The sequence below is a fragment of the Leuciscus leuciscus genome, assembly GCF_965113295.1.
Source record: "Leuciscus leuciscus genome assembly, chromosome: 12".
Taxonomy (NCBI): domain Eukaryota; kingdom Metazoa; phylum Chordata; class Actinopteri; order Cypriniformes; family Leuciscidae; genus Leuciscus; species Leuciscus leuciscus.
In genome coordinates, this window is record NC_138736.1 from 33,044,840 (window position 1) to 33,071,804 (window position 26,965).

Sequence of the window (26,965 nt, forward strand, 5' to 3'; positions counted from 1 at the left end):
GTTCTCTGGCTGCTCTGCCTGGGTAAGTGTATTAAAGTGAGTTAGAGAAAGAGAGAGACAGAGGTTGGTCATCAGCCAATGCAGGTTTGTACTACAGAAGTGTCCTACTTTATGCATGATTTGACAAAAGGTGTCACATGGGAGTGTAGTTTTGCAGCCATGTATTTGTGCACGTGTATGTGTGCGCATGTGTTCAACACAGAATATCAGTGAGCCGTCTGACGCCTCTACTGCTGTGTGTCTGTGATTCAGCACTTCTCACAAACCTCCATGCACACATATACGCATCCTGGCAAAGACCGTCCCTGGGGACATCTCCCAAGGACCCCCTCCCTGTTTGTTCAGAGGTGCGTAATATGGATCCTGCCAGAACAGTAGACGCAGCACGGAGGCCAGATCCTCACATGAAAGTAAGATAATGAGCAGGGGCGCGGGAAGTAGGGGTTTTCACAGGATTGTAAATTCAACACAAACTTTCCTATATAGCATTTAGAAATTCATTTGTAATAAACACTTTCAATGTAAATTGTAAGTGGCTATAAAATAGGATACATTTTACATGTGATGTTTTATTTCTTGAAATGGGACTATCCTATCATAATCTTTCCTCTTGAATCTTAATGCACACATGACTGTCGCGGTATCAGACATGAACTATACATGATGTTAACAAAATTAATTTTAACTCCGAGATAATGCTACTCCTGAGTGCAAGTCCACCTTTGGTGTTCTGTAAGGTAGGCACAAGTTTCTTGTGTTCATTTTTATTTCCTGTCGCAGTGCAGGCTCTTTTATTGTACATGCCAGTGTAAACAACGGCTCAATAACTCTTTTATTTAAAGGGCCCATTGCATTATGATTGCAAGCAGTATTGATACTGTCAAAAATATGATGTGCATTCAAATGTCCCGGTGTGTATGCTGTTTAAACAAGTGTTTTTCACACCGATACGCTTGTTGTGCTTCGTGAAGTTTTGACATGTTTTATAGACTCAATATAGACTTTTATAGACCCTCCCCCCATTTTTTTTCAGTGTTAAGTGTCCAAATACCTATTAGGACTACAATATGGGAGAAAAATCACATAAAAGACTGAGAATGTAGGAAAGTGTTTTATAAATGCAGTAATATTGTGAAATAGATTTACAATTTAAATATTTAAAGAGTCATGACAACCAACTTGAACGATTGGATTATAAATGCTACACAGACAAGGTTAGTAAGTCATTCTGTCATGTTTAAGTCACTTATGATGTTTAACTATATTGTTAAAACTGAGTTTTAAATATTTTATTATATCTACATGTACTTTTATTGACCCTTACTGTACTATCTAAAGGATTTGTATTGAAACCAGAATAAGGGCTTTGTTGTGTTTTCAACAAATTGCGTTGCATGAGATTGTAAAGTGACAAGAGGATTGGGAAACATTCTTTTAATTCTGTCCTGATATTTCATTTAGAACTGATTAAAGGGACTAGAGTGGCCTTTTGTTTAACCAATGTCAGTGTTTAAACGGATTGAAGTGACCTGACAGTTTGTGCATCATATGTCTGACTGATGGACAGCAAAACTAATTACATCATGGCAGTAAGTCTAATAATGGATGCTCAGTCACTGGCCCTTCGAGACTCCAGTCCACGAGATATTTAACTGCAAGAGTTCTGAATGCAGAGATTAAAGTTTCCATCGCTACGACAGATTTCTATCAATTGGATTGCAGAGAGGCTACTGTATGTATGAGATCAGGTCAGAAATGAATGGGCTTGGGGCAAAAATGCCACGAAAATGCTCCCCAAATTCAAGATATTTGATTATTTGTATGACAAGTATTTAAATACAGGAATATGCCATAGCCTAAAAAAGTTTTCAGTCAGAAGGTTTTTTTTTTTTTTGCTTTAAATCCATCCGCTTGCATAATCTTGCAGTAAAAGTCTGACCTATGATCAGTCATGATTAACCTCTCAAGATAGAAATCAGTGCATTGAGGATGTTGAAGGCCACTGTCAGTATTCACTCGCCATGTTCTACAATCTAATATGATGGCTCTTTGCTATACCTTTATTGTGCACCATTGCTGAAATCTCCACAACAGCTACAGTAACAGCATCAAATTCAAGACACTGTTTCAGTCTTTTCACTTTGCAACCAGACACCACAAGCCAGGATCAAACTACACAGCCCATCTACATTATCATTCAGCAGGATTCAATCAATCATTCTTCTATTTTCAAGGAACATAACCTACCTAAACTGTAAAGTAGTAGTTTGAGCTCCCCATCCTCCCTCTATTTCTTTTTTCTTTTTTTGATATCTGGCGATTTTGGAAAGGAAAAAATGGTTGTGGCTCACGTACAAAATTGCATTGAGGCAATATGCTCTCACTCAAGAGTAATAAAACATCATAGTTCTGATGTACTCATTCCGAGTAATGATCTGCTTCATTATAACTTTGTAGTCAACAAAGAGCTTTATGTGATATAATAAAAAGACAGAAGCATACCTTGCATTAATATTATTCAATACACAAGGCTGTTAAAAAAAAAAAAAAAAAAAAAAAAAAAATTTTATATATATATAAATATTATTTTAAAAAAGAAGAATGTAATTAAACTTATCAAAACAATATCAAAATAAAAGGCATTTATAATTATTTATTTATTTTTTAAATACATTTTTGAAGCAAAACTAGTTTTATTTTAAATGATAAAACCAGTTATATTGTTTTAAATAATGGGGTTTTTCCTACTGGGCATGTTTGCTGCGATTGTCTGAATCCGATTGTGATTGTTCCGTCATCACAAACATGGGTCGATACATTGTGTTATTAATTTGGTGCCATTATGTGAATGACACTTGTGTCTACTGTATGTGCGTTGCGTGAAGGTGGTTTTCTGCTGAAGGACCTTTTTGAGGAGACGCTGATTGTGAGCCTTTTATTTGCCAATAAGATTGCACACACTATGCAGGATTACACTGCAAGCTCACACTCGCTTACATCCAAGGTATATCATCACTACGGTCATCTCCTACATGTGTTTTGATGAACTAATAACGTCATCATCATCTAAAGCACACGTGCACGTTACTTTACTAACTGAACAAGTCCGGACCCGAGTCAGACATGCTTTCACATTCGTGCAAAACAGTTCCATTGCAACCGAGCTCAGACCACCTTCTCGGGTTCAGTACCACGATGCACTCCTGGGTCCGCATGACAGCTTTAACATGAACAAATTTCCATGCAAGCTGTGCCCTGTTTCGAATTAAACTACCAGTGTAAAAGCCAAAGGTGTTTAAAATTTGTTATTGGATATATATACTTACCTTTTAGTATGTTTTGATTATTTTTTTTTTTTTTACTTAAATTGTCCTGAATACTTTTAGATGCATTATGCAGCTAAATTGTTTGCATAAACATACATATTTACATTTTCTCACAAATCTCTATTGCAACCTAAAATTCAAGGCAAAAAGGATTGATTTAAGGTAATTTAAAATAGCAACATTGTCTTTAAGACTTAACATCAAAGACTCACATCAAAGACTTACTTAGGCAGTAAATCTGATGCATGTCTATTGTAAAGACTGAACCAGGTTGGCCATACGTCTGTATCACTTGTTCTGACTAAGCAGTGTGCTGTATGAGTCATTTGCCTCCTTGGCTTAAGGCATTAGCTAATTAGTCAGATCAAATGTTGTGCTGCATGGGTGGAATGAATAATATGCAGAACCCTTTGCCCTTACAGGACTGAGTTTAGTAGCCCTATTTTAAGACATAAAACATCTTGGGGTCATTTATGTCAGCCAGGAGGATCAAATTAGCATAAATTAGTTCAGTGAAAAATGTCTCTGGTAAGTGATAATGTTATCTTTAAAGTCAACATGCAGCTGCATTCGCAACCCATTTTATTTGCAACCCAGTAAATCTTATTAATAAAGTCAATAAGGTCAGTTTTGATTTCATGTTGACTGTAATGATTCTGAGCAGACCTGAATGTATCGATCAAACCCCACCTGGTACTATAGATGTCTGAACTGACCTCATCTTTCTGTGCAGACTGAGCATATAAAAAAAATATATAAAAAAAATGCTTTACTGAAATTTATCGGCACCATCACAGGTTAAAATGAATTTGAGGCTTTGTGCTGCCACTGCAGAATTTTGAAACTTTCAGTATTTTTTTTCTGCTACGCATTTTTAATGCAGGTTTTGCTTTGGCTGTTGAAATATCATCTTCATAAAATTCATGCTACAAGTGTAGTGTTAAGATAATAATAACAAAAAATCATTCTCCCTGGTGTGTGTTAGTGCATGTTAGAAGAGATGTTTTATGCCACATCTTTAGTGCTAGCATCTGACATTTAGAGTAAAAGCCTCAGGGACACATGCATTGATCAGTATATTAACCCTATTTAACCTCTTTGCTGAAGGCACGTGCAGGTGGTTGCTCAAAATTGTCGACTGTCTCTTTCTTATTCCTCTAATGGTCAAACGTAACAGGCAATTAGGTACACTGGTGTATATCAGGTGCGGCACCACTAGTTGCTACTGGAGACAGGATGACTGCGAGTTAGCATGAAAAATTCAGTTATTTACTCGGTTTAAAAATCTAATGAGCTACTGTTTTGTTGGGAAGCAGCATTTTAAGGCTTAAGACTGTGCGAAGGCTGTTCCAAAAAAGATGGCAATAGTTTGGCGATTTTAAACTTGACAATTTTTTAATCACTAGTTTTTGGTATTGAATAAATTCTTTTTAAATTAATGAAAACATTAAATGAATGAAAATATTTAAAATTATATTTATGCAGGTTTTTAGCGGATCTATCTATCTATCTATCTATCTATCTATCTATCTATCTATCTATCTATCTATCTATCTATCTATCTATCTATCTATTAATTACACTCACTGGCCACTTTATTAGGTACACCTGATCAACTACTCCTTAATGGTACAATATGTAAGATTGTATCAAAATATCCAAAAACCACTTGCACAGTGTTATACATTTCTTTCAATTGTGTGCTTACATTATCCTAAATGTTTCCAAGAATTTGTAAATTTAGAGAAATTCACAATTTTAAAGTGTCACTTGTCGCCTGTCAATGACGTAATATCCACGTTTTCCCTGGTTTCCACTTAGACTGCCACTGGCGACAGACGTGGACAACTGTGTTACGTCTAGCGGCACGCTGTTGTTGTTTCGTTCAAACATTATGGACCATGGCAAGCAGATTTTGGGACAAAAGGAGAAATAAAACGAGGATCAATATCGGCGTGGCGTTTGAGATGCCAAGAGCTCCATGTCGGCGACTAACTTCGACCTGACAGAGACACCGCTCTTGCATGTACTTTATTAGACAGGTGAGCAAATGCACATAAAACAAATCAGTGTTAAATAGCTCAACATGATGAAATGTTAGAATATGATCAGTATGTTATTCTAATGTTGATCTAGCTTACTGCTAGTCTCATACAGCCAACAAACTAATAACATTATAACTTTCAACACACTCAAATGCAGTTTAGTATGATAGTGTAGACCAAGTGAAACAGCACTGCGTTACCTCACAATTTTAATTTGTTACATAAACTGACCAGTTTGAGTATTAATTCAGCACCTGGAGGTAGTTTGGTAGAATGAAATGTCCTCATTCCTTTAATATCCGTGAGACTCGTGTGTGGCGCTGATATCTGTCTCTCATTAGCAATCGCGACCTGCTTCATACCACAGTCATGTTAAAAAACATGAATGTATTCACTCATCCATACACGTTACTTCCCATAAACATTATCAGATCCATCGGCATGACGACAAGTTCCATGATTCCGCTTATTCACTCCGTCATCAAGCTACACCTTTGTTATTGTAAGAGGTTAGCGACCCCTAGCAGCGGGAAAAATAAATAATACATTGTAGCTTTAAAGCAAATTGTTTAAAAAAACCCCGTATGATCTCGATTTCAGCTGCAACATTCAGATGGTAGGGTCAGAATTAGGTGTAAACAACATAAAAGCATGGATCCATCCTGCCTTGTATCAACGGTTCAGATCACTTTGGGCCCCTTAGTACCAATTGAGCATCATTTTAATGCCACAGCCTATAATTATTGTTGCTGACCATGTCAATCCATATTTATGACCACAGTGTATCCATATTCGGATGGCTACTTCCAGCAGGATAACGCGCCATGTCACAAAGCTCAGATAATCTCAAACTGGTTGACAATGAGTTCACTATACTCAAATGGCCTCCACAGTCACCAGATCTCAATCCAATAGAGCAGCTTTAGGATGTGGTGGTACGGAAGATTTGCATCCGACAAATCTGCACCAACTGTGTGATGCTCATGCCAAAATGTACCAAAAACTCTGAGGAATGTTTCCAGCACCTTCCATAAACTATGCCACAAAGCATTCAGTTCTGAGGGCAAAAGGGGGTCCAACCTGGTAGCAAGGTGAACCCAATAAAGTGGGCCTGTGTGTGTATGTGCTGTTAGACATGATGGAGGCAACAGCAATATGTTGAAAGACACAGATGTTAAGTGAATAATTGAATGTATTATTAATGATAATCACAACAATAAACAATTCTTACGCTAATATAGTTTATTATGCTGTCTACAGAAAGTTGCCAATCAAACATTATTCTATGAAACTGATGTGTTCAGTTGATTGACTGTATGACGGCTTCAACTGGGCTCATCAAATCAGATTTTAGAATCGAAACAGTCCGTTTTATAATTTGCAATTAGCTACAAAGCCTTCATCACAGCAGAGAGTAATAAAGGCATAGTCAATTATACAGCTTTGCCTCTGGAGTACACGCAAAGCGATTTTCTGAAGAGCAAAAAACATTTAGATAAGTATGGTATGATAGGGAGAAGGGTTTGACTCCAGGCGTATAGAAGCTTGTCAGCGCCACTGTCAAAGTGACAAGTGAAAATAGCTGTGCAGGACAGAGCTAGATACAGTGCAGACAATTTTCAAAAGAACTGCACTGATTGCCTGGCAGTTTAGTGCTTATTGGTGCAGTGCTCAGAAAATCAGAGTAGACGCACAAAATGCTCCAATCTTCAATGCATTATTTATTTAGAACACCTACAGTTGATATGCACTTGAAAATGTTCCGTTTTTGAAAAGGCAGACACTGAAAACTCAATCCAATAGCACAACAAGCAAATCTAAATACTAACCAGAGGGTTTGTTTAGCATTATGATTTTAAACTGTAGCCAGTTGAAAGAGGTGAGTGACATAAGGCACACAGACACAGGCGGCTCACTAAGGCAAAAGTTATCAGCAGGCAACATCGGATCTCGACACCACCTGCTCCCAAGAAGCGGTAGGAAACCGTATCGACAGCGTCTCGGCTGGCCTGTGTGACCTCCTCCTGTCACTGCCTCCCCCTCCCCCCAGAGCACCCTTTTCACACCTTTAACACCATTCTAGGAGACACAGAGACAAGAGACAACTGGGGAACGGCACAGGTGAGAGGATTGAGAGGCTGATGTTAATCAGTCTGGCAGGAGTTTTGGTCCAAAAGAGTCTGTACAGATGTAAATCACAACAGGGATGGATTTAGCAAGGTGCTATAGTGGGCTATGCCACCACAAATTTCCCCTCACATGCTTGCAGCATTGACATTTTAAAGCATACTTTAGGTGCAATGTTCAAATTATTATTCTGCTCATTACTGAGTGGATGAAAGAGCTTTACAGATGGGTGGTTCCTTTTTTCCTTATCTATCTATCATTAAATGCATTAAAACTGAATTTAAAATAAATGTATATAGTACCAAATAAAAGTATTAAAATCTTTTTAAAGGTTTTTTTTTATTTTATTTTTTTTACTTTTGAACGGTAGTGGGTGTGTGTGTGTATATGTAAACACACACACACATTTCTTAACGTGTAAATATGTGTGAACATACAAAGGTTCAACAACTGAGACATAAAGTGATCAAACTTTACAGACATTTTACAAATAGAAGTGGAATAATCAGAGTCCCTGAACAGAGCGGGTGTCAATATCAAAAGTAATATCACCAGCTGCTATACGTTCTACAGTGCATCTAATGGACTGCAGCAGATTTGCCAGATCTTGCTGTGAGATGTTACTCCACTGTTCTTCCAAGGCACTTGCAATTTCTCGCACGTCTTGGTTACATATGGTTACCCGTGGTTTGGCGCTGCAAGGCGATCAGCTGTCCTTGGGCGTCTTACATAACAGCCATCGCAGTTTATTGCTCTGTCCACATCTGCAGTCCTCATACCTCCCTGCAGCAGGACTATGGCATGTTCCCACAGGTGATCATGGACCCTGGGCATCGTTTTCCTGTTTTTCAGAGTCAGTTGAAAGGTTTCTTTAATGTGATAAGTTATTGGAACTGTGACTTTAATTGTCTACCATCTGTAAACGGTTATGCTGTGTCCGAAACTGAATACTTCTCTACTACATAGTATGCGAAAAACAGTGCGCCAACAGAGTAGTATGTCCAAATTCATGGTACTCGAAAAACAGTAGGTGAAAAGTCCCCGGATGAACTACTACTTACGGCGAGATTCTGAAGTGCACATACTATAGACACTTTACTATCCCATGAGCCCACAGGAGAGGATTTGTGAATGGAGTTGAAGGGCGTAACTGACGCTGGTAGGTCACATGACAATTACAACATGGCGAATGTAGTACATCCATATTACATTCATACTACCATAGAAAAACATCAGAATCGAATTCAAATGTAGTACATACTTACATAGGTGCGCGATTTCAGACACAGCTTTAGTCTTCAGGACTGTTCCACAGATGCAATAATTGCTTATGGTTCATTGAACAAGCATGAAAAACATTGTTTAAACCCTTTCCAATAAAGATCTGTAAAGCTTCTTTGGATTTTGCATACTTATCTTTAAAATACAGCATACTGAAAAAAGGGACGTTTCTTTTATGTTGTTGAGTTTAAATATGTTCTTTTGAAAATGTAGTGCTTTTAGTCTCTCTTTAAGAAAAGAAATTAAGAATCAAATGTCTAATGAATGAATTTCTGTTTTGGAACAATTTTTAATTTTTTGGACTTAGTTTAGAGGACAGAGGAGAATTCACAGGAAACAGCGAGGAGAACACAGTGAGGTTCCTAACGATGACAGAAAACGAGAAGAGCATCCTCTCAACAATCAGAGCAGGCCAGATCCGGCCCTGCATATAGATATTAAATTCCAGTGATTTGAATGAGAGCAGACAAGAGCATAGAAGCAGAAAATATGAGTTGACAAGTTTGTAAAGATAAAAAAGATACTACTGAAATACTACCGTGGTCTCTCTGTATACTTACAGTTTGAGTACAGAAATGTTTCAGGCTAGTCTCACAGATCATTGACTATGATAACATGCCGCTTTAATAAGATTTTACTACTTAAAAACTCTGAACAGTTACCAATATTTAGAAGGGGAAAAATCCTGAAGTAACCTGAAAAGGAAAAAAGAACGCCATCTGTTCCAGAGGTTTTACAGCAGAGTCACCTGAGCTCAGCAGGTGCCCTACTGCCCTTTGGAGTTTATGCTAAAAGGTCCGGGGAGGATTATCCAACCATACGAGTAAGAATATTAGTATGAATTGAAACCCCTCTTACTGAAACAATTTCTTTTCCTTGATGCCAGGAAATGCCCTGAATGTAACAGCAGCATATCAACGTTATTGGTCAATGGTCAATCGATGGGAGTTTTTCGAGCATGAGATGCAACGGTATTACTCAACCAGAGTACAGTACCAGGATGAAGAATGATAAAAGTTTTAGGTAGATTTCACAAAGCTGGCAATGAAACCTCCTCTTGGAAATGTATTTATTTCTTTCCCCTAGCTAGTAATCAGGCTTAATGTCGCCACCTCGGCTTTATGTTTTGTAATCTGGCTTTACGTTTGGAATCCGGCTTTGTTACCTGGGACCCGCTGATACATGTGTAATCCACAATCATGTCGCTTATCTACTGTAGCCGTCGTAATCTTGAATCCTATACACCTGAAGTCTTGGCAGTGTGACTGCTAAGAGTTAGTGCTTCTGTATCGTGCTATCATTACCATCTGCTTCTATCGACTTCAGGAAGATGAGCCATCACACGAGATCGGCCATGTGGTGTGGCTGTAAGCCATACTTTAAAGAGTTGATATGGAGGGGGTGTTTATAACACATCCTGCTGCAACATAAAACCCATTGATTGATTTCCCACCAACACACAACAATTCAAGTAAACAAAAATCTCCAGATCAGGGGCCTGTTTCAGAAAGGAAGTTCAACCAACTCTGAGTTAAAACTTGAACTCTGAGTTGACTTACCCTGAGATGGGAAACTCTGAGTTTTCGGTTACAGAACAGCTGAAATTAGTTAGTTCAATCAACTCTGAGTTGACCTACTCTGAGTTAAGCGCGTGCACCACCACTATAAAAAGCCATTATCAATGGAGCGCAGATATTATGAGTCACCATGGCAACAGCGCCAGACAAAAAGAGGTCTGCACGTTTCTCACCTTTACATTTTAATTAGTTATACAGTGTTGGGTGTAATTAATTACCAAGTAATCTAAATACTGCAATTTAATTAAAGGGATTACTCTTAATTCTTCTGTAATTTAAAGTAAAATCTGATGTAAATGCATTAGACTATAGAACAATTCTGTATATTTAACATACATTTTTAAAAGGTATATTTTTTATGTAACCTTCTCCCTCTACACACTTTGGTCAATTCAAGAATAATTCATGCAATTTTATATTGTTTATTTGAAAGCATTAAAAGTGCAGTTTCTTGTCTCTCCTTGTATTGTTCAAGTGGTTGAGGTTGATATGGGATTTAGTAATTAGTAATAAGTAGACATTAATCTAATTACACTGTTGAAGATGTCATTTGTAGTTAGTAATACAAGTACTTACCCAACTGTTATAATATCAGTGGTGAAAGAACAGTGTGTTATTCAACCTAATTTTAATTTTCATGTAGGGGCAATCCTGCAGGCATTAAAAGAACATGGCAGCAGCTGAAAATTAAATATAAAAACATAATTCAATTAGGTAAGGCTTGAGCATATCATGGGTGTAGGCTACTTGACTTTACATTTGACATAAATAACTAAATAGCATCCAGTGTCAAGCAGTGCAGCAGCATTTTTGGCTGAGGGAATTCCTGTAGGGACTTCAGAGCCAGTCACTCCCGAAGATCCAAGGGCCTTCATAAAATGTAAGAGGTTTACATGTGTCATTTTTTTATATAGGCTATTTTCCATTTATTTTACTTTGGGTTGGGTTTTTTGTTGGTCCCAACATATTCTGATGGTAATATCTGTCTTTTGGAGCCTCCTGTCCCAACAGAACCCCAGGCAGTTGTAAGTCGCCTACTCAATACACCAGAAATTATGATAAATGGTGGTATAAAGTGTACTCAACCAAATGCTCATCACATGGGGATAAAGAGTTTCTGCTGCCACAGAGAGGTAATGTTAATATTATGTGTCTACACATCACACAATCTACACATTCAGATTTTTTCCACATATTTATGTGGAGTAGCCTATAGCCTAGAATATAAGTTTATATCCAAGTATAAACGGGTATTCTTATCCCCCCTTCACACTTCTGGTGCACAGATGAACACAGTTCAGTGATTTCCAGTAAATGCCACAGTTTAATTCTGTAGAATTTGTTTAGAACTACATTATGTAATTCTAATCTACTACTGTATTTTCATTTGCCAGTTAAGGAGTTATATAGACGTCATCTTATAAAAATAAAATAAAATAAAATAAAATAAAAAACAGCAGTAAAAATAGCAATATTTTATTTATTATTTTTATTAATAAAAATGTACTGAAAGAATGAATGAGGTGTTTAAACACCACTTCCTCTTTAAAAAAGGGGAGGAGACCGAAATAAACTCTGGGTTTACCGAAGAAAACCTGCTCCCGACCAGGTTAGGTTCACAGAGTAAGTTACCATGGTAACTGACTCTGAGTATAAGTTACCTCTCTTTCAGAAACAGGCTTGACTTACTCTGCTTTCTCAGGTTTAACATACCTCCCATTCTGAAACAGAAAACTCAGAGTTTCCCTCATTTCAGGGTTAACATACTCAGAGTTTTCACTTAACCTCCTTTCTGAAACAGGCCCCTGATCAATTATTGATGATTATTATTATTTATTATTAAAGGGATAGTTCACCCAAAGATTAAATTCTGTCTTCATTTACTCGCTTTGTTGTTTTGGACCCCACTGACTTTCATTGTATGGACAAAAACCTTTTGTGCCCCACAGAAGAAAGAAAATATGACATGGGTGTGAGTAAACAAAGACAAAATTATAATTTTTTTGCTGAACTATACTATTAATGTAATGTAGATATTATATGTGCTTATTGCATGGCTTGGTTGAATTCTAATGTAGAATGCGGTCTGTTATTTCTTGATAACAGGCCGCTGCTAAGTATAACACACTGTTGCCATGAAAAACAGAGCGTTGCTATGGACGCAGGATTCTAACAGTAGAGACGGAACGGACTATTTTCTTTAGCGGAAGCAATACAATCATTTTTAAATCAATAAACTCCTTTTTAAATCAATATTTTGTGTCAAATTATTGATTTATTTGGTAGGTAGCCATGTAATAAGCGGGATCAACCACTTCAGGCTGATTCGAGACCCCGACGCGGATCAGCCTGTCAGGGTTGTATTTGCTATAACAACCGCCTCGCTCTACATTATCCCGCTTATTTTACCCCCCTACCCCGCAGTATCTGTGCGTTCCTTTCTAAAACAAAGCATGTGGCTAGCAACACCAATGCCTTGGGTTCAATTCCCAGGGAACTGATAAAATGCATGGTTTGAGTGCAGTGTAAGTCAATTTGGATAAAAGTGTCTGCCAAATTCATGAATGTAATTACATTTTATCTGTTTTCTCTCCCGATTAATGTACTGTCTCACTCTGTTAATGGTCATATATTTGCCTAACTTCAGGTTCAACAACATTAATTGCAAGCAGAGTCGATTGCAGTTGTAAAAATTGCCTGTTTCAATAATGGGAAGAGAAAGGGAAACAATCTTTATCTATTTTGTATTTTACGGATGACTTGTGCACCAAAGCTTGACTTTAAAGGACATTTGTGTTTCATAATTGCAGCAACAATGATTAAATGCGCAGCTGACATTTTGCAGCAATATTTGACTGTTTTGGCAAATTGAATCCTCACAGGAAGCAAAGGCAGGACATTATTGCTAGGTGGGAGGTTGAATGCTTTTCTTTCTTGTCTCCTCTGCTAAATTTAGTCTCATCAGCATCCTCATGACTTTGCTCAAATGAGGAAGGCTGCTCATTTAAAAACTTGAAACGGGGGCTCCCACTACGAATTTTTAATCATCTATCCACCTTAGGGATTATTAATTGTTTGGGTGGAGAAGCTCGCTGGAGGAGCACTTTCTAGAAATAAAGGAGCAAAATAACAAGTTGGACATGCTTTAATGCTATCCATAAATGCTTTCAGCACTATCAGAGATGAGCTACATTGTCTAATCATGTCATCATTTATGATAGTGGGGTTGAAACATCCCATTATTTTCCTGAGGGAAAGTTAATTAAAAGAAAAGGATGTCCTTGGCACCCCGGTGGTTGTCGTTCCCAGAACCACTAATTGCCTCTGAATGTAAATATTTAATGTTGAGCAGCCCATAAAATGGTATGACAACAACAACGTTGAACACAGCATCATGGCCTCAAGTGCCTCATGATGTCTGTTCTTTGTCTCCACAAATCCTTGAATACTCTTGTGAAATGTTCCTCTTGCCCTTCTGCTCACCCTATTCTTCCGCATTTTCTGTACATTTCTGCCAATCAGAGCACTCTGAGCTTTTTGGAGGAAGGGACTTTGTAGAAATCAGCATGTTTCAGACAGACTGTGAATAGTGGAGTTGCAACAATGTACAGTATGTGAAAAAAAAAAAAATGACACATTAAAGTATGTTACCCTATTCTATTAACTTTTAAAATAGCACCATATGATTACCGTAAAACTTCAAATAATAGCCGGGCTTTTATTTTCCCAAATTGCCGAACTGCACCGGCTTGTATTTGAGACAGGCGTCTATATGAGACAGGCCTTTCATTTAGTGTTGAGATGAGCATGACAGTAGGAGGTTACCATATCTGTGTTTGTGTTTAACAAATCAGTTAATGTCAGAATTAGCCTACTATATTTCCGTATGTCTAAAGGGGGTCGCACACCAGACGAGAAGCGCAGCGCCACGTCTTTAAAATTCAAACCCATTATTCTCTATGAGTGTACATTGTCTCAAATCGTCGTTAATGTATATACTTATGGAGCTAGAATTGTGTCTTTATTACATGCGATCAAATAAATGATCTGAGAGAAAAAAAAAAGTTTGAGAGAAAAAGTTATCGCACTGAAAGCAAAAAAGCATTTCATGAGAGAAAAAAGAATATTTGAGAGAAAAAATTTTCATACCAATAGCAAAAAATTATTATATTTGAGACTAAAAAAAGTTTTGAGAGAAAGTATTTTCTAATAGAACATAAAAAATATTTTTTATTTTTTATTATTATTATTTCTGAATAGTAAATGTAAATAGTAAATGCTAGGGGGCTTCGGGGGAATATATATATATATATATATATATATATATATATATATATATATATATATATATATATATATATATATATATATATAAATAAAGCACTTAAATGCTCAAAATATGTTATCAGTATTTATTTCAGTATTTTAACTTCCACGTTTCCTTTGGCGGATACAGAGCGTCATTAATAGGTGGGCCTGGTGAATATACAGAGGGGCAATATCAATATCAGATATATGTACAATAACATTACAATGTCCAGCAATCGATTTTAGTAGGCTACATGGGTTGTCGTTTAATGAGATGTAGCCTACTATATGTTGTCAGTGCCAAGAATTTTCGTGTGACTAATTAACGTATATCTTAATGGTCCAGTGGTAGTACTTTCGCCAAGCGAGTCAAAGGTTCTGGGTTGAAGTCCGCACTTGTATATATTTTTTTCTCGTATCGTTTTTTTCACTCATCAAAACCGATTATGTTCATCAGTGGTTGTGTTTCAAGCAGGGAGACGTTTGTGTGCATTATGTTTTGTTATTTCACCAGAACGAATAGAGAGTATCCGCAACGGATTGAAGCGCGCGTCCGAGTGAAGACAGTGCGGCGTGTGCGCGAGCCACACGAGAAAACACTGTATCGCGCCACTGATCGCAGCGGCAACGAGCACTTTGATCACTTGATTTAAAAAAAACACATTTCAGCCCTAGATCGTCTCTTATTTAAAAAAGAAAAAACCTTACGGCGAAATGACAATATCCTCCACACACTCGTTTGTAAGGCGGCCTCCTGTATTTTTGCTAGTCGATTTTATTTCATCCAGTGACATGATGGGTTTTAACTTCATTCAGGAGATTTTGGGTAACTGCACAACTGACAGATGACTTTGAGCGCACCGCCAACGGTGTGTGTGTGTGTGTGTAACCATAGCAACAAAACGACCAACTTTCGGACCCTGCACTTAAGCCTATAATTTCGTTTTTAAAAATGTAATTATGTATTTAAAAGTTGCAGAATGGATTCATTTGGAGACTCCGAAATCGGCAGAGATAGGCAGGCAATGCAAAACAAAATCTTACATTGGGAAATAGTGGGGGGGACAAAACTTAGATTTTGAAGCTCCTACGCATATGGGTAAGATGATGACACACACAACTCGATGGGTAGCTGGCTGAGCAAGTTCAGCATCACTGAAGATTAAACATTAACAAAATAGCACTCATATTCATGAATGAATGTGTATTATATTGTGTATTATGCTCAACTAAGGCAGAGGCGGCATCTATGCCGGTGAACCGAACAATGGTGTAATGATTCAGTTCGACTCCCAAGACAAGACGATGCTCACCCGACTGGCCAATAGAAACGTGGCCCCGCCCATGACACAATTTTCACAGCAAAAGCAAAATCCTGACACCAGAGCAAGAAATTGCATCGAGAGCAAAGAAAAGCGTTTTGAGAGGAACACTTTTATTTTTTTTGAGAAAATGTTTTCACACTGATAGCAAAAAATATATATTTGAGAGTTTTTTCAAAGTATTTTGAGAGAGATTTTTTTTCTCAGAAATAATTTATATATTTTTTAATTTATATTTTTTATGTTCTATAAGAAAATACTTTCTCTCAACTTTGTTTAGTCTCAAATATTATTATTTTTTGCTATTGGTATGAAATTTGTTTCTCTCAAATATTCTTTTTTCTCTCATGAAATGCTTTTTTGCTATCAGTGCGATAACTTTTTCTCTCAAACTTTTTTTTTTCTCTCAGATCATTTATTTGATCGCATGTAATAAAGACACAATTCTAGCTCCATATATACTGACTTCACCCTGTGCTGCAATATACATTCAGTTTTACATTCATTTACAGAAATAAGCTGCTTGAATGAAAATTGCTGATGTTATCGAATTTTCAGGTGATATTCTCGATTCATTCAGTTAACGGACGCTCTGAGGTAAAGTGAATTCAGACTGCAGACTAAGCAATGATTGTATTTAATTGTACAGTACAATCATAACATAGTACAGACATGATCTTAATTCCATAATATCCTTAAACATAACTATATTGCTGGCCATAAACTGACAAAGTGCGCGTCCGGTGTGCGATACCTCGAGTTGTCATAGACGCGACGCGGCACTGCGCTTCTCATACGGCGTGCGACCCCCTTTAGATTACTGGCAGCATAAAAAACATGGGCTGAACAAAACAAGTTACCGGTAATATCCATCGAGCCTATGAACTAGTTGCCAGAAACACATCAACAAGAAAGAATGAAGGCTACCCTGTAAAACAACTGCAATCATGTGATACAAAAGGACCCTATATTCATCACTATCATCATCACCGCGATTCTCAACTACAAGTTCATTGGCTAATTCCTATTTAAATACAACCCGAAACTAAAAAACAGACCGGGCCTCTATTTGAGACCAGCCTTTATTTATCCAAACCTGTAGCCACACCAGGCGTGTAAAAGAGACTGGCGTCTATTTGGGACTCGGCTATTATTTGAAGTTTTACGGTATTTTGATTTTGAGATTCACTTATGAGGTGTGGGGACGTGAAAAACATTACTAAATAATGGTGGAAATTGTGTCCGAAATTTTGTTTTACTTAGGTTTCATGAATTTTTGGAGCGGTTTACAGGTGATTTTATGTGTTTTGAGAGAACATGGTTTCATTTTAGATCACACTGTTTGTGTCTCTTGATTGGAAAAGGTCATTTTATAGGTATTTACTAGTGGTTTCAATAGAAACATGGCAGAGATGGTCTAACTGTACACTTATAAATGGGAGAAATTGTAATACTTAAAGCAGAACTCGGCAACTCTAGCGAACTCTAGTCACTTCTTCGCTGATTTTCCCTTTTGTTGTCGCATGTTTTCCCCACGAGCTCCCCCTACAGCTGTGGGGGGGCGTATATTTCACAACAAGGTCGTAAAAACTCACTTGCGGCGGCCTCCTCCCCCTCTCTACCGCTTCTCATGTGCGTTTGTTTTGATCGGAGCAAGCCAACTGTATCGTGTGGAGCTATGTCTACCGAGGTGGGTAATCTGGTAATACATCATACATGCGTGTGTGTTTATGTCGAATTGCCGTAAAGCAATTCGTGTTTCGCGCTCGTTCTCGTTCTAGTTCTCGCTTCTCACGAGACTTCCAATTTTCTATCTTGCCGGGACGGTAGTCCCCAAGTTGCAAGGTTGGTTTTCCGCCTGGGAACGCTGGGGGGAGCTGGGAAAGTCACCAATATCACCAGAACAGGTTGTTTAACCATCCAAATGATTTCTAGACAGTTTTATTAAGTTAAAAAAGTTACCAAGTTCTCCTTTAATATAGCGGCTTGTCACAGTGTCTGGTTTGTGTTCCCTGGGTCACCACTAGATGTCCTCCTTCCCCACGGTGTCTGTCACATTCTTGAACTACATTCCCCATGATCCTTGTCTCATCATTGCACTCAGCTGTCCCTTTTTACTCATCATTGCACGCAGCTGTTTCCCATTACATTGTTTAGTTCTGTGTATAAATACCCTGTCTGTTTTAGTCCTTGTCACGGAGTCATTGTGGTATGTCACTTACACTTCTTGAAGTCTGTTTCCTGGTTTGAGTTTGTTTTGTTCCTTGTTTGTTTATTTTGTTATTGGACTGCTAACATGGATTTTGACCCCTGCATGGATGATGACGAATTGGATTGCCCTACAAATAAAAGTGTTGTATTTGGATCCACCTGTTTCTCTCCCTTTCCTTGGTGTGTGGAACGTGACACGGCTATAGTTAAACTTGAATTGAATTTAAAAAGCACAATTTACAACACTAGATTTTATTCTGGATTTATGAAATGTTAACTGAAGCACAAATTTGACAAACAGTCACATATAGATTTCTAGTAGAAACTGTTGGTGCTGTTCTTTAATGTAAGAAATTGTAATGTTTTTAAAATTGTAATGTTTTTAGAATAAGTCTTTTTATGTATTAAATAATATGGCCGCCGAGTGAACCGAGTTGTTTTAAAGGGACTTTGATTGCACATTATATTATTTTGAGCATTCTTATCATGCACAATAAACAGTTATCAGCACTTTATTTTCACCTCTGTTCCTTCCTCTATTCTGCAGGTTATATATTTATCTAGGATAAATTGAGTTGAAAATACCAGTGCTTGCTTGCACCTTATTATTTTATGGGTTTGCTGTTGAAGATGCATTTAGTTTTGAAATGCCATTACATTTTTTTAATTTGTCAGAGCTCTGCCGCAGTAGGTAGGGCACAGTTTGGATGCAGTTTAGAAGCTGATCTTCTTCACGTCTTGCTTCTAGTTAAAAGGCCAGAGCTCATCTGTAGAATTAAGATAATACGAGATAAAAACGGCCAGTCTCTGCAACAGAGGACAGTTAGTTAGCCGCATGCGCCCAGTGTTTATTTTTAGCTTCCCTCATAATAGGCAAAGCATCTGGAGGGGGTTTGTTTGCAGGAAAGTGCATGGCACAAGTAGCCTTGGGCTGACAATTTGTGAAGGTGACAAGGAAAAGGTCTGGAGAGAAACAGTGGTTGAGAGTGAAGTAGTACGGTGAACTCACTATCGTTTTGAGTTGGGACAGATGATGCCTCCTTTCACAACCAGAGATGATGGTCACGAGCACAAGCCTGAGGCACTGTCTAAATAAGACTCACTGAAACATGAGCAGGTTCTAAATCTACCTGTTGAGGTCACTGACAAACGTATTCTTTGACTTGTTCCTATTTGTTTCGTGATGTCTCTTCTTGATCAGATGCTCTATTTATTTAATTTTCACTAAAATCTTTGCATTAAGACCAAATCAGCATATTGTATAAAAAAAATGTATCATGGTTTCCACAAAAATATTAGGCTGTACAATAGTTTTAAACAATTGATAACAATAAGAAATGATTTAATCCAGCTGTTAACTAATGTTAACAGGTACATTTGATTTTAATAATGTACTAGTAAATGTTGACATTAACGGTGCATTAAGCTAGGTTAGTCCTTACATTAGAATAATAATAATGTTTCATATAATCTAGATTTAGAAATGGAATAAATTAGCCTGGCTAACGTCAGACCTCTTTCTCATTGAGACGTGGTCTGGGAACCACATGTTCATTTTCTCGTATTTGAGGCGTGGTTTACGAATGCCCAGAGCCGTTTATTGGACGCTACAAATGTCTATCAAATGCGCCTGTACGTAGCCAGAGACAATTTATATAAGAGACATGCCACTTCCTCAATCCTCAATACAACTATATAAGGAAAACCCGTAACGGCAAAGATGGCGGTTGTATGCACATGTCCCGCCCCTCCCGCTGGAAAGCCAATCATCTGCTTTTAAAAGTCAAGCCGGGAAACATTTAAGCCTATCGTCTGGTTCCACTGATGCATGCGCACAGTTGAGGTTTTGCGACAGCGGAGAGAGAGAGAGCCCCGGTCGCGCGCGCGCACTCTCTCTCTCTCTTCAGAGCCAGACGAAAGTGTAAATAAGACTTCACCGTCTCCAAATTAAGCGCTGTCTTCCTCTCTCTCCCGCACATTAATCAAAATAAAACGACATTATGGTAAAAGGTCGGAAGACCAAAGTTTCATGTGGAGCATTCGGAGATTTTTTTTTTCCTGAATTACCGCTGGGTGTGAATTGTGCTAAAATACGTTGCATTATCTTCTCTGAAATGCGTTCCGCACATTCAGCTGACATAAAATTACTCTCTAAATAAACGAAAAAACCTATACAGTGATGTAATGTTTTCTGTGTTGACACTAACCTTGTGGGATGTCCATGTCCTAACTGCTGGGATAATCACACAACCGTATGACACGTCCAATTCGCGAACTAATGACTCCTTTGAACCGATTCATGTTAATGAATAAGTTAAAACAACTGATCTATACAATACATTGTTATTACTGATAAAGTGCAAACCTGCTTATATTTAAATAATGGAGAACAATATTGACATTGATTATTGCACAACACCGGCATTCTGGATAGAGACGTAAATGAAGTTGGTGTCGTGAACCCTTGCGCATGCGTAGTAAAGTATAACATGTGGGGAAAAAGGCGTTTTAAACCTTATTTTGGGGCAAAGTCATCAAACTTTTTCAGCGATTTTTATCATATTTTACTGCTGTTTCTATACATGCAGTTTTTATGTCCCGGTGACCAGTGAAAGTGCAGTTCTGACTCTCTGCCCATTCATTTAGATAGGAGCCTGGTCTTGTTAGTCCGAAATAGCTGCCCGGAGGCGTTGCCAAGATGGCGGCCGAGTGGCACGACTTGCCTAAAGGACTTTGACGTAGCTCATAGCCAATCGTTTCAATTATACCAGATGACGTATGTAGAGCGACAGAAATTCGACGAGGAAGAAGATGAAATAAACTTGCGTTCTAAACTACTTAGAACCATGCTTAGAACACTATCTAAGGCTGCATCGAAAGGTAACTTCGCGTCTGCTGCCATGTTAGATCCACAGATATAAACAAACTGTTTCGGTGTGTTGCATAGACGTCGTCATTGTCTTGCTGCTCCCTCCCCGTTCTGTGATTGGTCCCCTCGCTGAGGCGAAAATATAGTCCATGGAATCCAGGCTGCCTAGCAGCGTGAATAAAATCGTGCTGCGCACAAGGCAGCATGGGGAAACCCAGGCTAGGAATAAATAGCATTCAATACAAAATGAATCTGTCTCATCTATTGAAATCAAGTTTTTATGTGATAAAAGATATGCTTTGTGGTGCATAAGAGCCACACCAGGAATTTAGTCATATTACAAAATTGATTGAGGCCAAACATATAAAATAACATTATAAACTGAAAAGCGGGCCTGCCCCCGTTAATCATGTCTCTTCACCACGTGACAGCAGCAAGCAGGCTCCGGATTGGTTAACGAGGCGCGAACAGGCGCCAAAGTTCAGATTTTTAAACCCGTGCGTCAGACACGAATTTGCTTCAAACGCGTGAATGCACAAAAAGCACCAAATAAAATCACTCATGCGTAACACGGCAGACCTCAATACGCCTCTTTTGCGCAAATGAGGCGAAATCGCGTCTAACGCGCCGCAGGACCTCCAGACGTGCGTCAACGCGTCTTTACATTGACTTGACATGGAAATTATTCGCTCCAGACGCTCAATTTGCGTTCGGTGTGAATGCAGCATCAGACTTTTTTTTACATCACCCCTACACGCCATCCACCCTCTGTTCAGATGACGCTGTGAGTTTCTCTTTTTCTGTCACGCGTCCAAACATCCCAAGCTGTTCATCCCAGTTACCCCTTCATCCTGATAGTGTTTTAATGTTTATTCTGCTGCTGTGTAATGCACCGTTATACACACACACACCTTACCCATCACAAAAACAGCAAAATATATCCCGTCTGTGGCTAAATGAGAGGATTATCCCTTCATTATAGTATCTGAGGCAGCAGAGATGCCATGCCACAGCTGCCTCTGAGGCAAACAAACCTTTTTATTTGCCTCAACCTCACAGGATGAGCCGCACTAATGTCCCAAACACAGAGACGCATTATGCCAGAGTGACAGGCATATTAGGAACACTGTTTTACCTTTTTTTTTTCATCTTCTTCTTCTAACAGCCTGTGGAGAAGGATCATAGCCAGTTGGCATAGAGTGGCTATTCCAAAGTAAATCCGAATGAAACCGCAGGACAGCGTTTGCGGTGTAATGTGAGAATTAGGATATTGGATTTGACAGCATGGGAGCAGTGTCTGGCTGGAATATTTTCTGTGGTTTAGTCAAAAACTGTCTTCTTCAATACCTGACAATGTTTGTAGTTTTATTTTGTTTGAGTCTCTTGGTACTTAAGACTCCCAAAAGCCTTAAAAGCATGGTCTTAAGTGCTATCTTTGCCTTCGATCAAAAGCTCAGCAAGGTCAGAGCCTTTCATTCTTCTTAATTTTCAAAAAAAGCATCTAGAGGCGGCACTAAAGCGACTTTCTTTAAGGTCAATAATATAGATGTATGGAATAGCTTATGCTGTCACGCACCCATTTAAGAACGGGATTTGTTTCTAGGCATTCGCGCACTGTACCAGATGGGTTACTGAAGTAAAAATGTAATTCAAATGACATGGAGATTTAATATGAGCTATAAGGTTATTAAAAAATGATAAATGCTTTAATAGCAAGCGTGTTTAATGGCAGAATTGAAGCTTATGTCTACACTACAAAAAATGCAATAATGAGATCCACCAATCACAGACACTGCTACTACCATGGAAATGTGAACGGGACTGTGTTTTTACAGGTTAGTTAATATACACACATATACCATTATGTAATTAAATGCCATTGTATAGTTGAAATTAGGGTTAAGTGCTTTTTAATGTGCTTCTAAACGGATGTTTAAACTATGTTTAAAGTCCTGCATGCACAGCTGTATTGATATTCTGTGCAACAGCTTGTGTGATAATGCAAAAAGAAAAAGGAAACCGACTTCTGGAACCCAGGCCACAGAGAGACCTGTAAAGGTTAACCGGTTGTGAATGCTCATGCATCAGTCATAGGATGTGTTAAATGCATTATATATTGTTATTAGAGAGAGAAAGCCGAAGTCCATTGATTAAGCAAGCCTGCAGGCGGTTACATTGACTGTTAAATTCAATGCTGGCGTACAGGAAAGCTAACAGTTAAATAACTGAAACAGCCAAGCTTGAATTTCTGCCCATTCAGCATGCTGTCACCTTATGTGGTGTTTACTTGTGTGTGTTAATACTTTCTTTTTCTTCCTACTCTCTCCCCTCTCACCATCTCTCTCAGTTTACTTTCATCTTTCTCTCCACGCTATTTCTGCTTTCTCTTGCATGCCATCTCATCCCAGCTGTCTTTCTTCTGTCCTCTCCTCCCTTTTTGGTTCGCTCACTTCATTTTGGTTCCATTCAGACTTCAATTTGAATGCATTCAAAGGGCCTTATTGGCAGGAAAGATAAACATTTACTTCACAGAGCTGGGGAAGGCCAATACAAATCAAGCTGTTGACAAACTCAAACACAGGCAGTCCAGGATTGACGGCGGCTTTAGGGATGAGGCTCTTGATCTTTAGCTTGACTTGTGTCTCTGTTTTGTGCGGCCCATGCACACACACAACAGACCGGAGTCTTTTCAGCTCTATTATGCTGCATTCGTCAAGCGTTCAATCTTTCTCGCTCTCTTCTTTGTCTCCCAAAGCCATTTCTGAGTCTGTTTCTTCTGGCTGCATTCAATTCTCTCTGCTTCTCTGTATTATGTTGTGGGTTTTCTTGTGGTGAATTGTTTTATATTGCCGCATGCGGCATGTCCAGAGGTTGCGCTACAAATAATCATTATACGTCATTTTGACAGACTGGGTAGTAAAATTTCTCTCATGGTCTATTTTAGTACATTTTTGATTCCCCTGGTAATTCATTTATTGTTCCATTTGTGTACATGCCCATTTTTCCACACATTCACCTCTTCTGGGATTGCTTTATCTGCGAGTTGCACATGTGAAGTAACCCATCACACGTTATTCTATTCATGTGCTATAGCGGCAATAATTCAGGCTTATATCAGTCCTGTTCAGCCCTATAGTGACATGAACACATTTAATATGAAAGGTCTGTTCATTTTTATGCTTGCATAAAGTCTAAACTTTCCTCCTTGCCTGAAAAGTTTTGGAAAACCACCCATAAGCTCATGTTATTGTTTAGTAAACTATATAATATCCCAGAATTACTATGTGAATCAATGTTTCTATTTTATGTGTAAAAAAAAGAGACTATTCTGAATCATCCATCGTGGTTTTTAAATGTTGGTTTTCGTTTGCCAGTAAGTCACTGCAATTGATGCAAATATGTTTTCAGGTGCTGATAAACAGCAACATACACTTTTGCAATGGTCCTGAATATTTTATCACATCACATTATAGCCAAAGCATCTTGTGTATGGCTCATATTACACCACTGGGACAAAAAAGCCATCTTATGCATGTGGGTATCTTCTTTCTCAATGTGTGGATGGTAATATATGCCTGTGCTTGTGTGTGTGTGCTTGTGTGTGTGTGTGTGTGTGTGTGTGTGTGTGTGTGTGTGTGTGTGTGTGTGTGTGTTAGTGAAGGGCATTGGGGAAAAAACAGGCATATTATGTATAAAAGTGGCATGTTTGTGCTGCTTGAGAACCACAATGTTCAACGCTGAACCCTTTAATAGCTTAAGTGGATGATGCAATACATGGACAGAGTGGTGTGGACAACAGCGAAGTTAAACTAAATCAAGGGCTATGTTTAGAATTGAATAATAGCATGCTGCTTACTGCACATTGTGCATTATATACTGTATACGAAATACTTTTATCTCTAAAAAAAAATATTATTTAGCATTATTTAATGCTAAACTTTTTAAAAACAGTACCTTGCATTGTTTTCACATGACCTCATTATGTTGTATTTTTATATTGAATAATGTTAAAATGTTGCATTTTTAATTAAAATTCTAGCATCTAGTTATCTTTGTTGTTATTTCGTGTTTTTTTTTTAATCCATTTTTGTGTAAAAATGTACACTGCACATATTGGATAATATAGGTCATCCGAGTATTTAACGCATACATAAAGAAATGGACATACTGTGCACAGTATACATACTACAAAAACAAAATTCTCATGTGTAATTTTGTACCTGTCCTCTAGGTGGCGGTGCAGGCAGCCAGACGACCTTTCTCCATGAGGAGCAGTGGAAGATGCCGGCTCTGCCAGCGCTGCTGCTGTCGATTCACCTCCTCTTCCTCCTCCTGCTGTTGCTGCTGCTGACCATGGCCCCGTCCTCTCACAGCCAGGCACCCGCTCTCGCAGCTGTCAGGATGGGTGAGAGGCCATGGACCACTTCCTTTTAGACGACACACAAAAGCGCATCTTCACATTATCTCCCGGGTACTAGGGTGTTGGTGATTGCTTTTGGTCCAAGTCAAAAGACTGGCCTGTTTTATCATACACCAAGGCAGTAAAAATATTACATCGCTGAGGAAATCTCCACAAAAAGTAACATAATTAGAGGTATCATCCATGTGTGAGGAAATGTTAGTACTTAGTGTCAGGGGTAATTGTGCTGCTGGCCTACGCTACTAACCTAGTCCACTTTCTACCCATCAAGAGCTCTAATTCTGCCTCAGTTCTTCCAGCTTTATCTACAGAGGCTTTGTGAAAAAATTAACTTTTTTTTAATTGGAATGAGCAAATCGGCTGCACTGTTACAGTCTCCAGATAACCCAAATGCTTTACTTGTAATGGAGGCAGCAAGCATCAACGTGAAGCCCACATTTATAGTGACTACAAAGCTTGTTCTTGATTCAATGTTTAAACACATCTTCTGAAGTACTGACCTCCTACTAGGCTTAATCTTTTTTAACTAAACACCTTACACAGAAGAGAGAGTGTGAAGCAATAATCTCAAATATGCTGGGACTTTTTTGTTTTTTTGGTCGATTTATAAAAACTAAAATTTAACCATTAGATTAAACCACTGACTTTAGAGCAGAGTTCAGGCGAAATTAAGCAATATTATCGGATTCAAGCAGGAGCCTTTTTCAAAGTCGCTTGTACTAGGCTGTTACTTCACAGCATGTGACTGATTGCTTCAAGCATCAGCATGTTCATCTTGATTATTGCGAACAATAAAGCATCAATTAATCTCTGGAAAGCCTCCAAATGAAATGCGCTCAATAGCACAGTCTAATCAGTTAACATCACAACATGCGACGTTCGTTGCAAGCTTGTTTCTGTTCAATCTAGATGAGTAACTCCATCTTCTTGCAATAACAAATGAAACTTCAATCCTCAACATCAAAAAGTCAATTAAATTCCAGAGCAGAAAACAAAACACAGAGGTTTTTTTTTTGTTCCTCTTCAGCTGCTATTTTAGATGATCAGTCAGCATGTGGACATGGAGAGCGGTTGGCATTGGCTCTGGCCCGAGAGAACATCAACAGTGCGATGGAGGGTTCGTCACGAGCCCGCGTGGAGGTCGACATCTTTGAGCTGCAGAGAGACTCTCAATACGAGACTACAGACACAAGTGAGTCTAACTAAATGACTACACACACACACACACACACACACACACACACACACACACACACACACACACACACACACACACACACACACACACACACACACACACACACACACACACACACACACACACACACACACACACACACACACACACACACACACACACACACACACACACACACACACACACACACACACAACACACACACAGGTAGTCACATGAAACCTCATTCACAATTTTACTTATGTAATGTAAAGTATTTTGACTAAAAATTCAACATTTTG

At 38.4% G+C, this 26,965-nt stretch overlaps 1 protein-coding gene across 5 annotated transcripts in view; it reads left to right on the forward strand.

The window, feature by feature from the left end:
• The window catches only part of LOC309511118 (glutamate receptor ionotropic, kainate 5), a 106,522-nt gene that overhangs the window by 28,008 nt on the left and 51,549 nt on the right, over positions 1 to 26,965 (forward strand). For all 5 annotated transcript variants that reach the window (XM_082186168.1, XM_082186166.1, XM_082186164.1 and 2 more), the window contains 2 exons: positions 25,298 to 25,471; positions 26,514 to 26,678. In XM_082186168.1, the coding sequence (XP_082042294.1) occupies positions 25,348 to 25,471; positions 26,514 to 26,678 (289 nt within the window). In that variant the 5' untranslated portion in view covers positions 25,298 to 25,347. The remainder of the gene's footprint in view (positions 1 to 25,297; positions 25,472 to 26,513; positions 26,679 to 26,965) is intronic.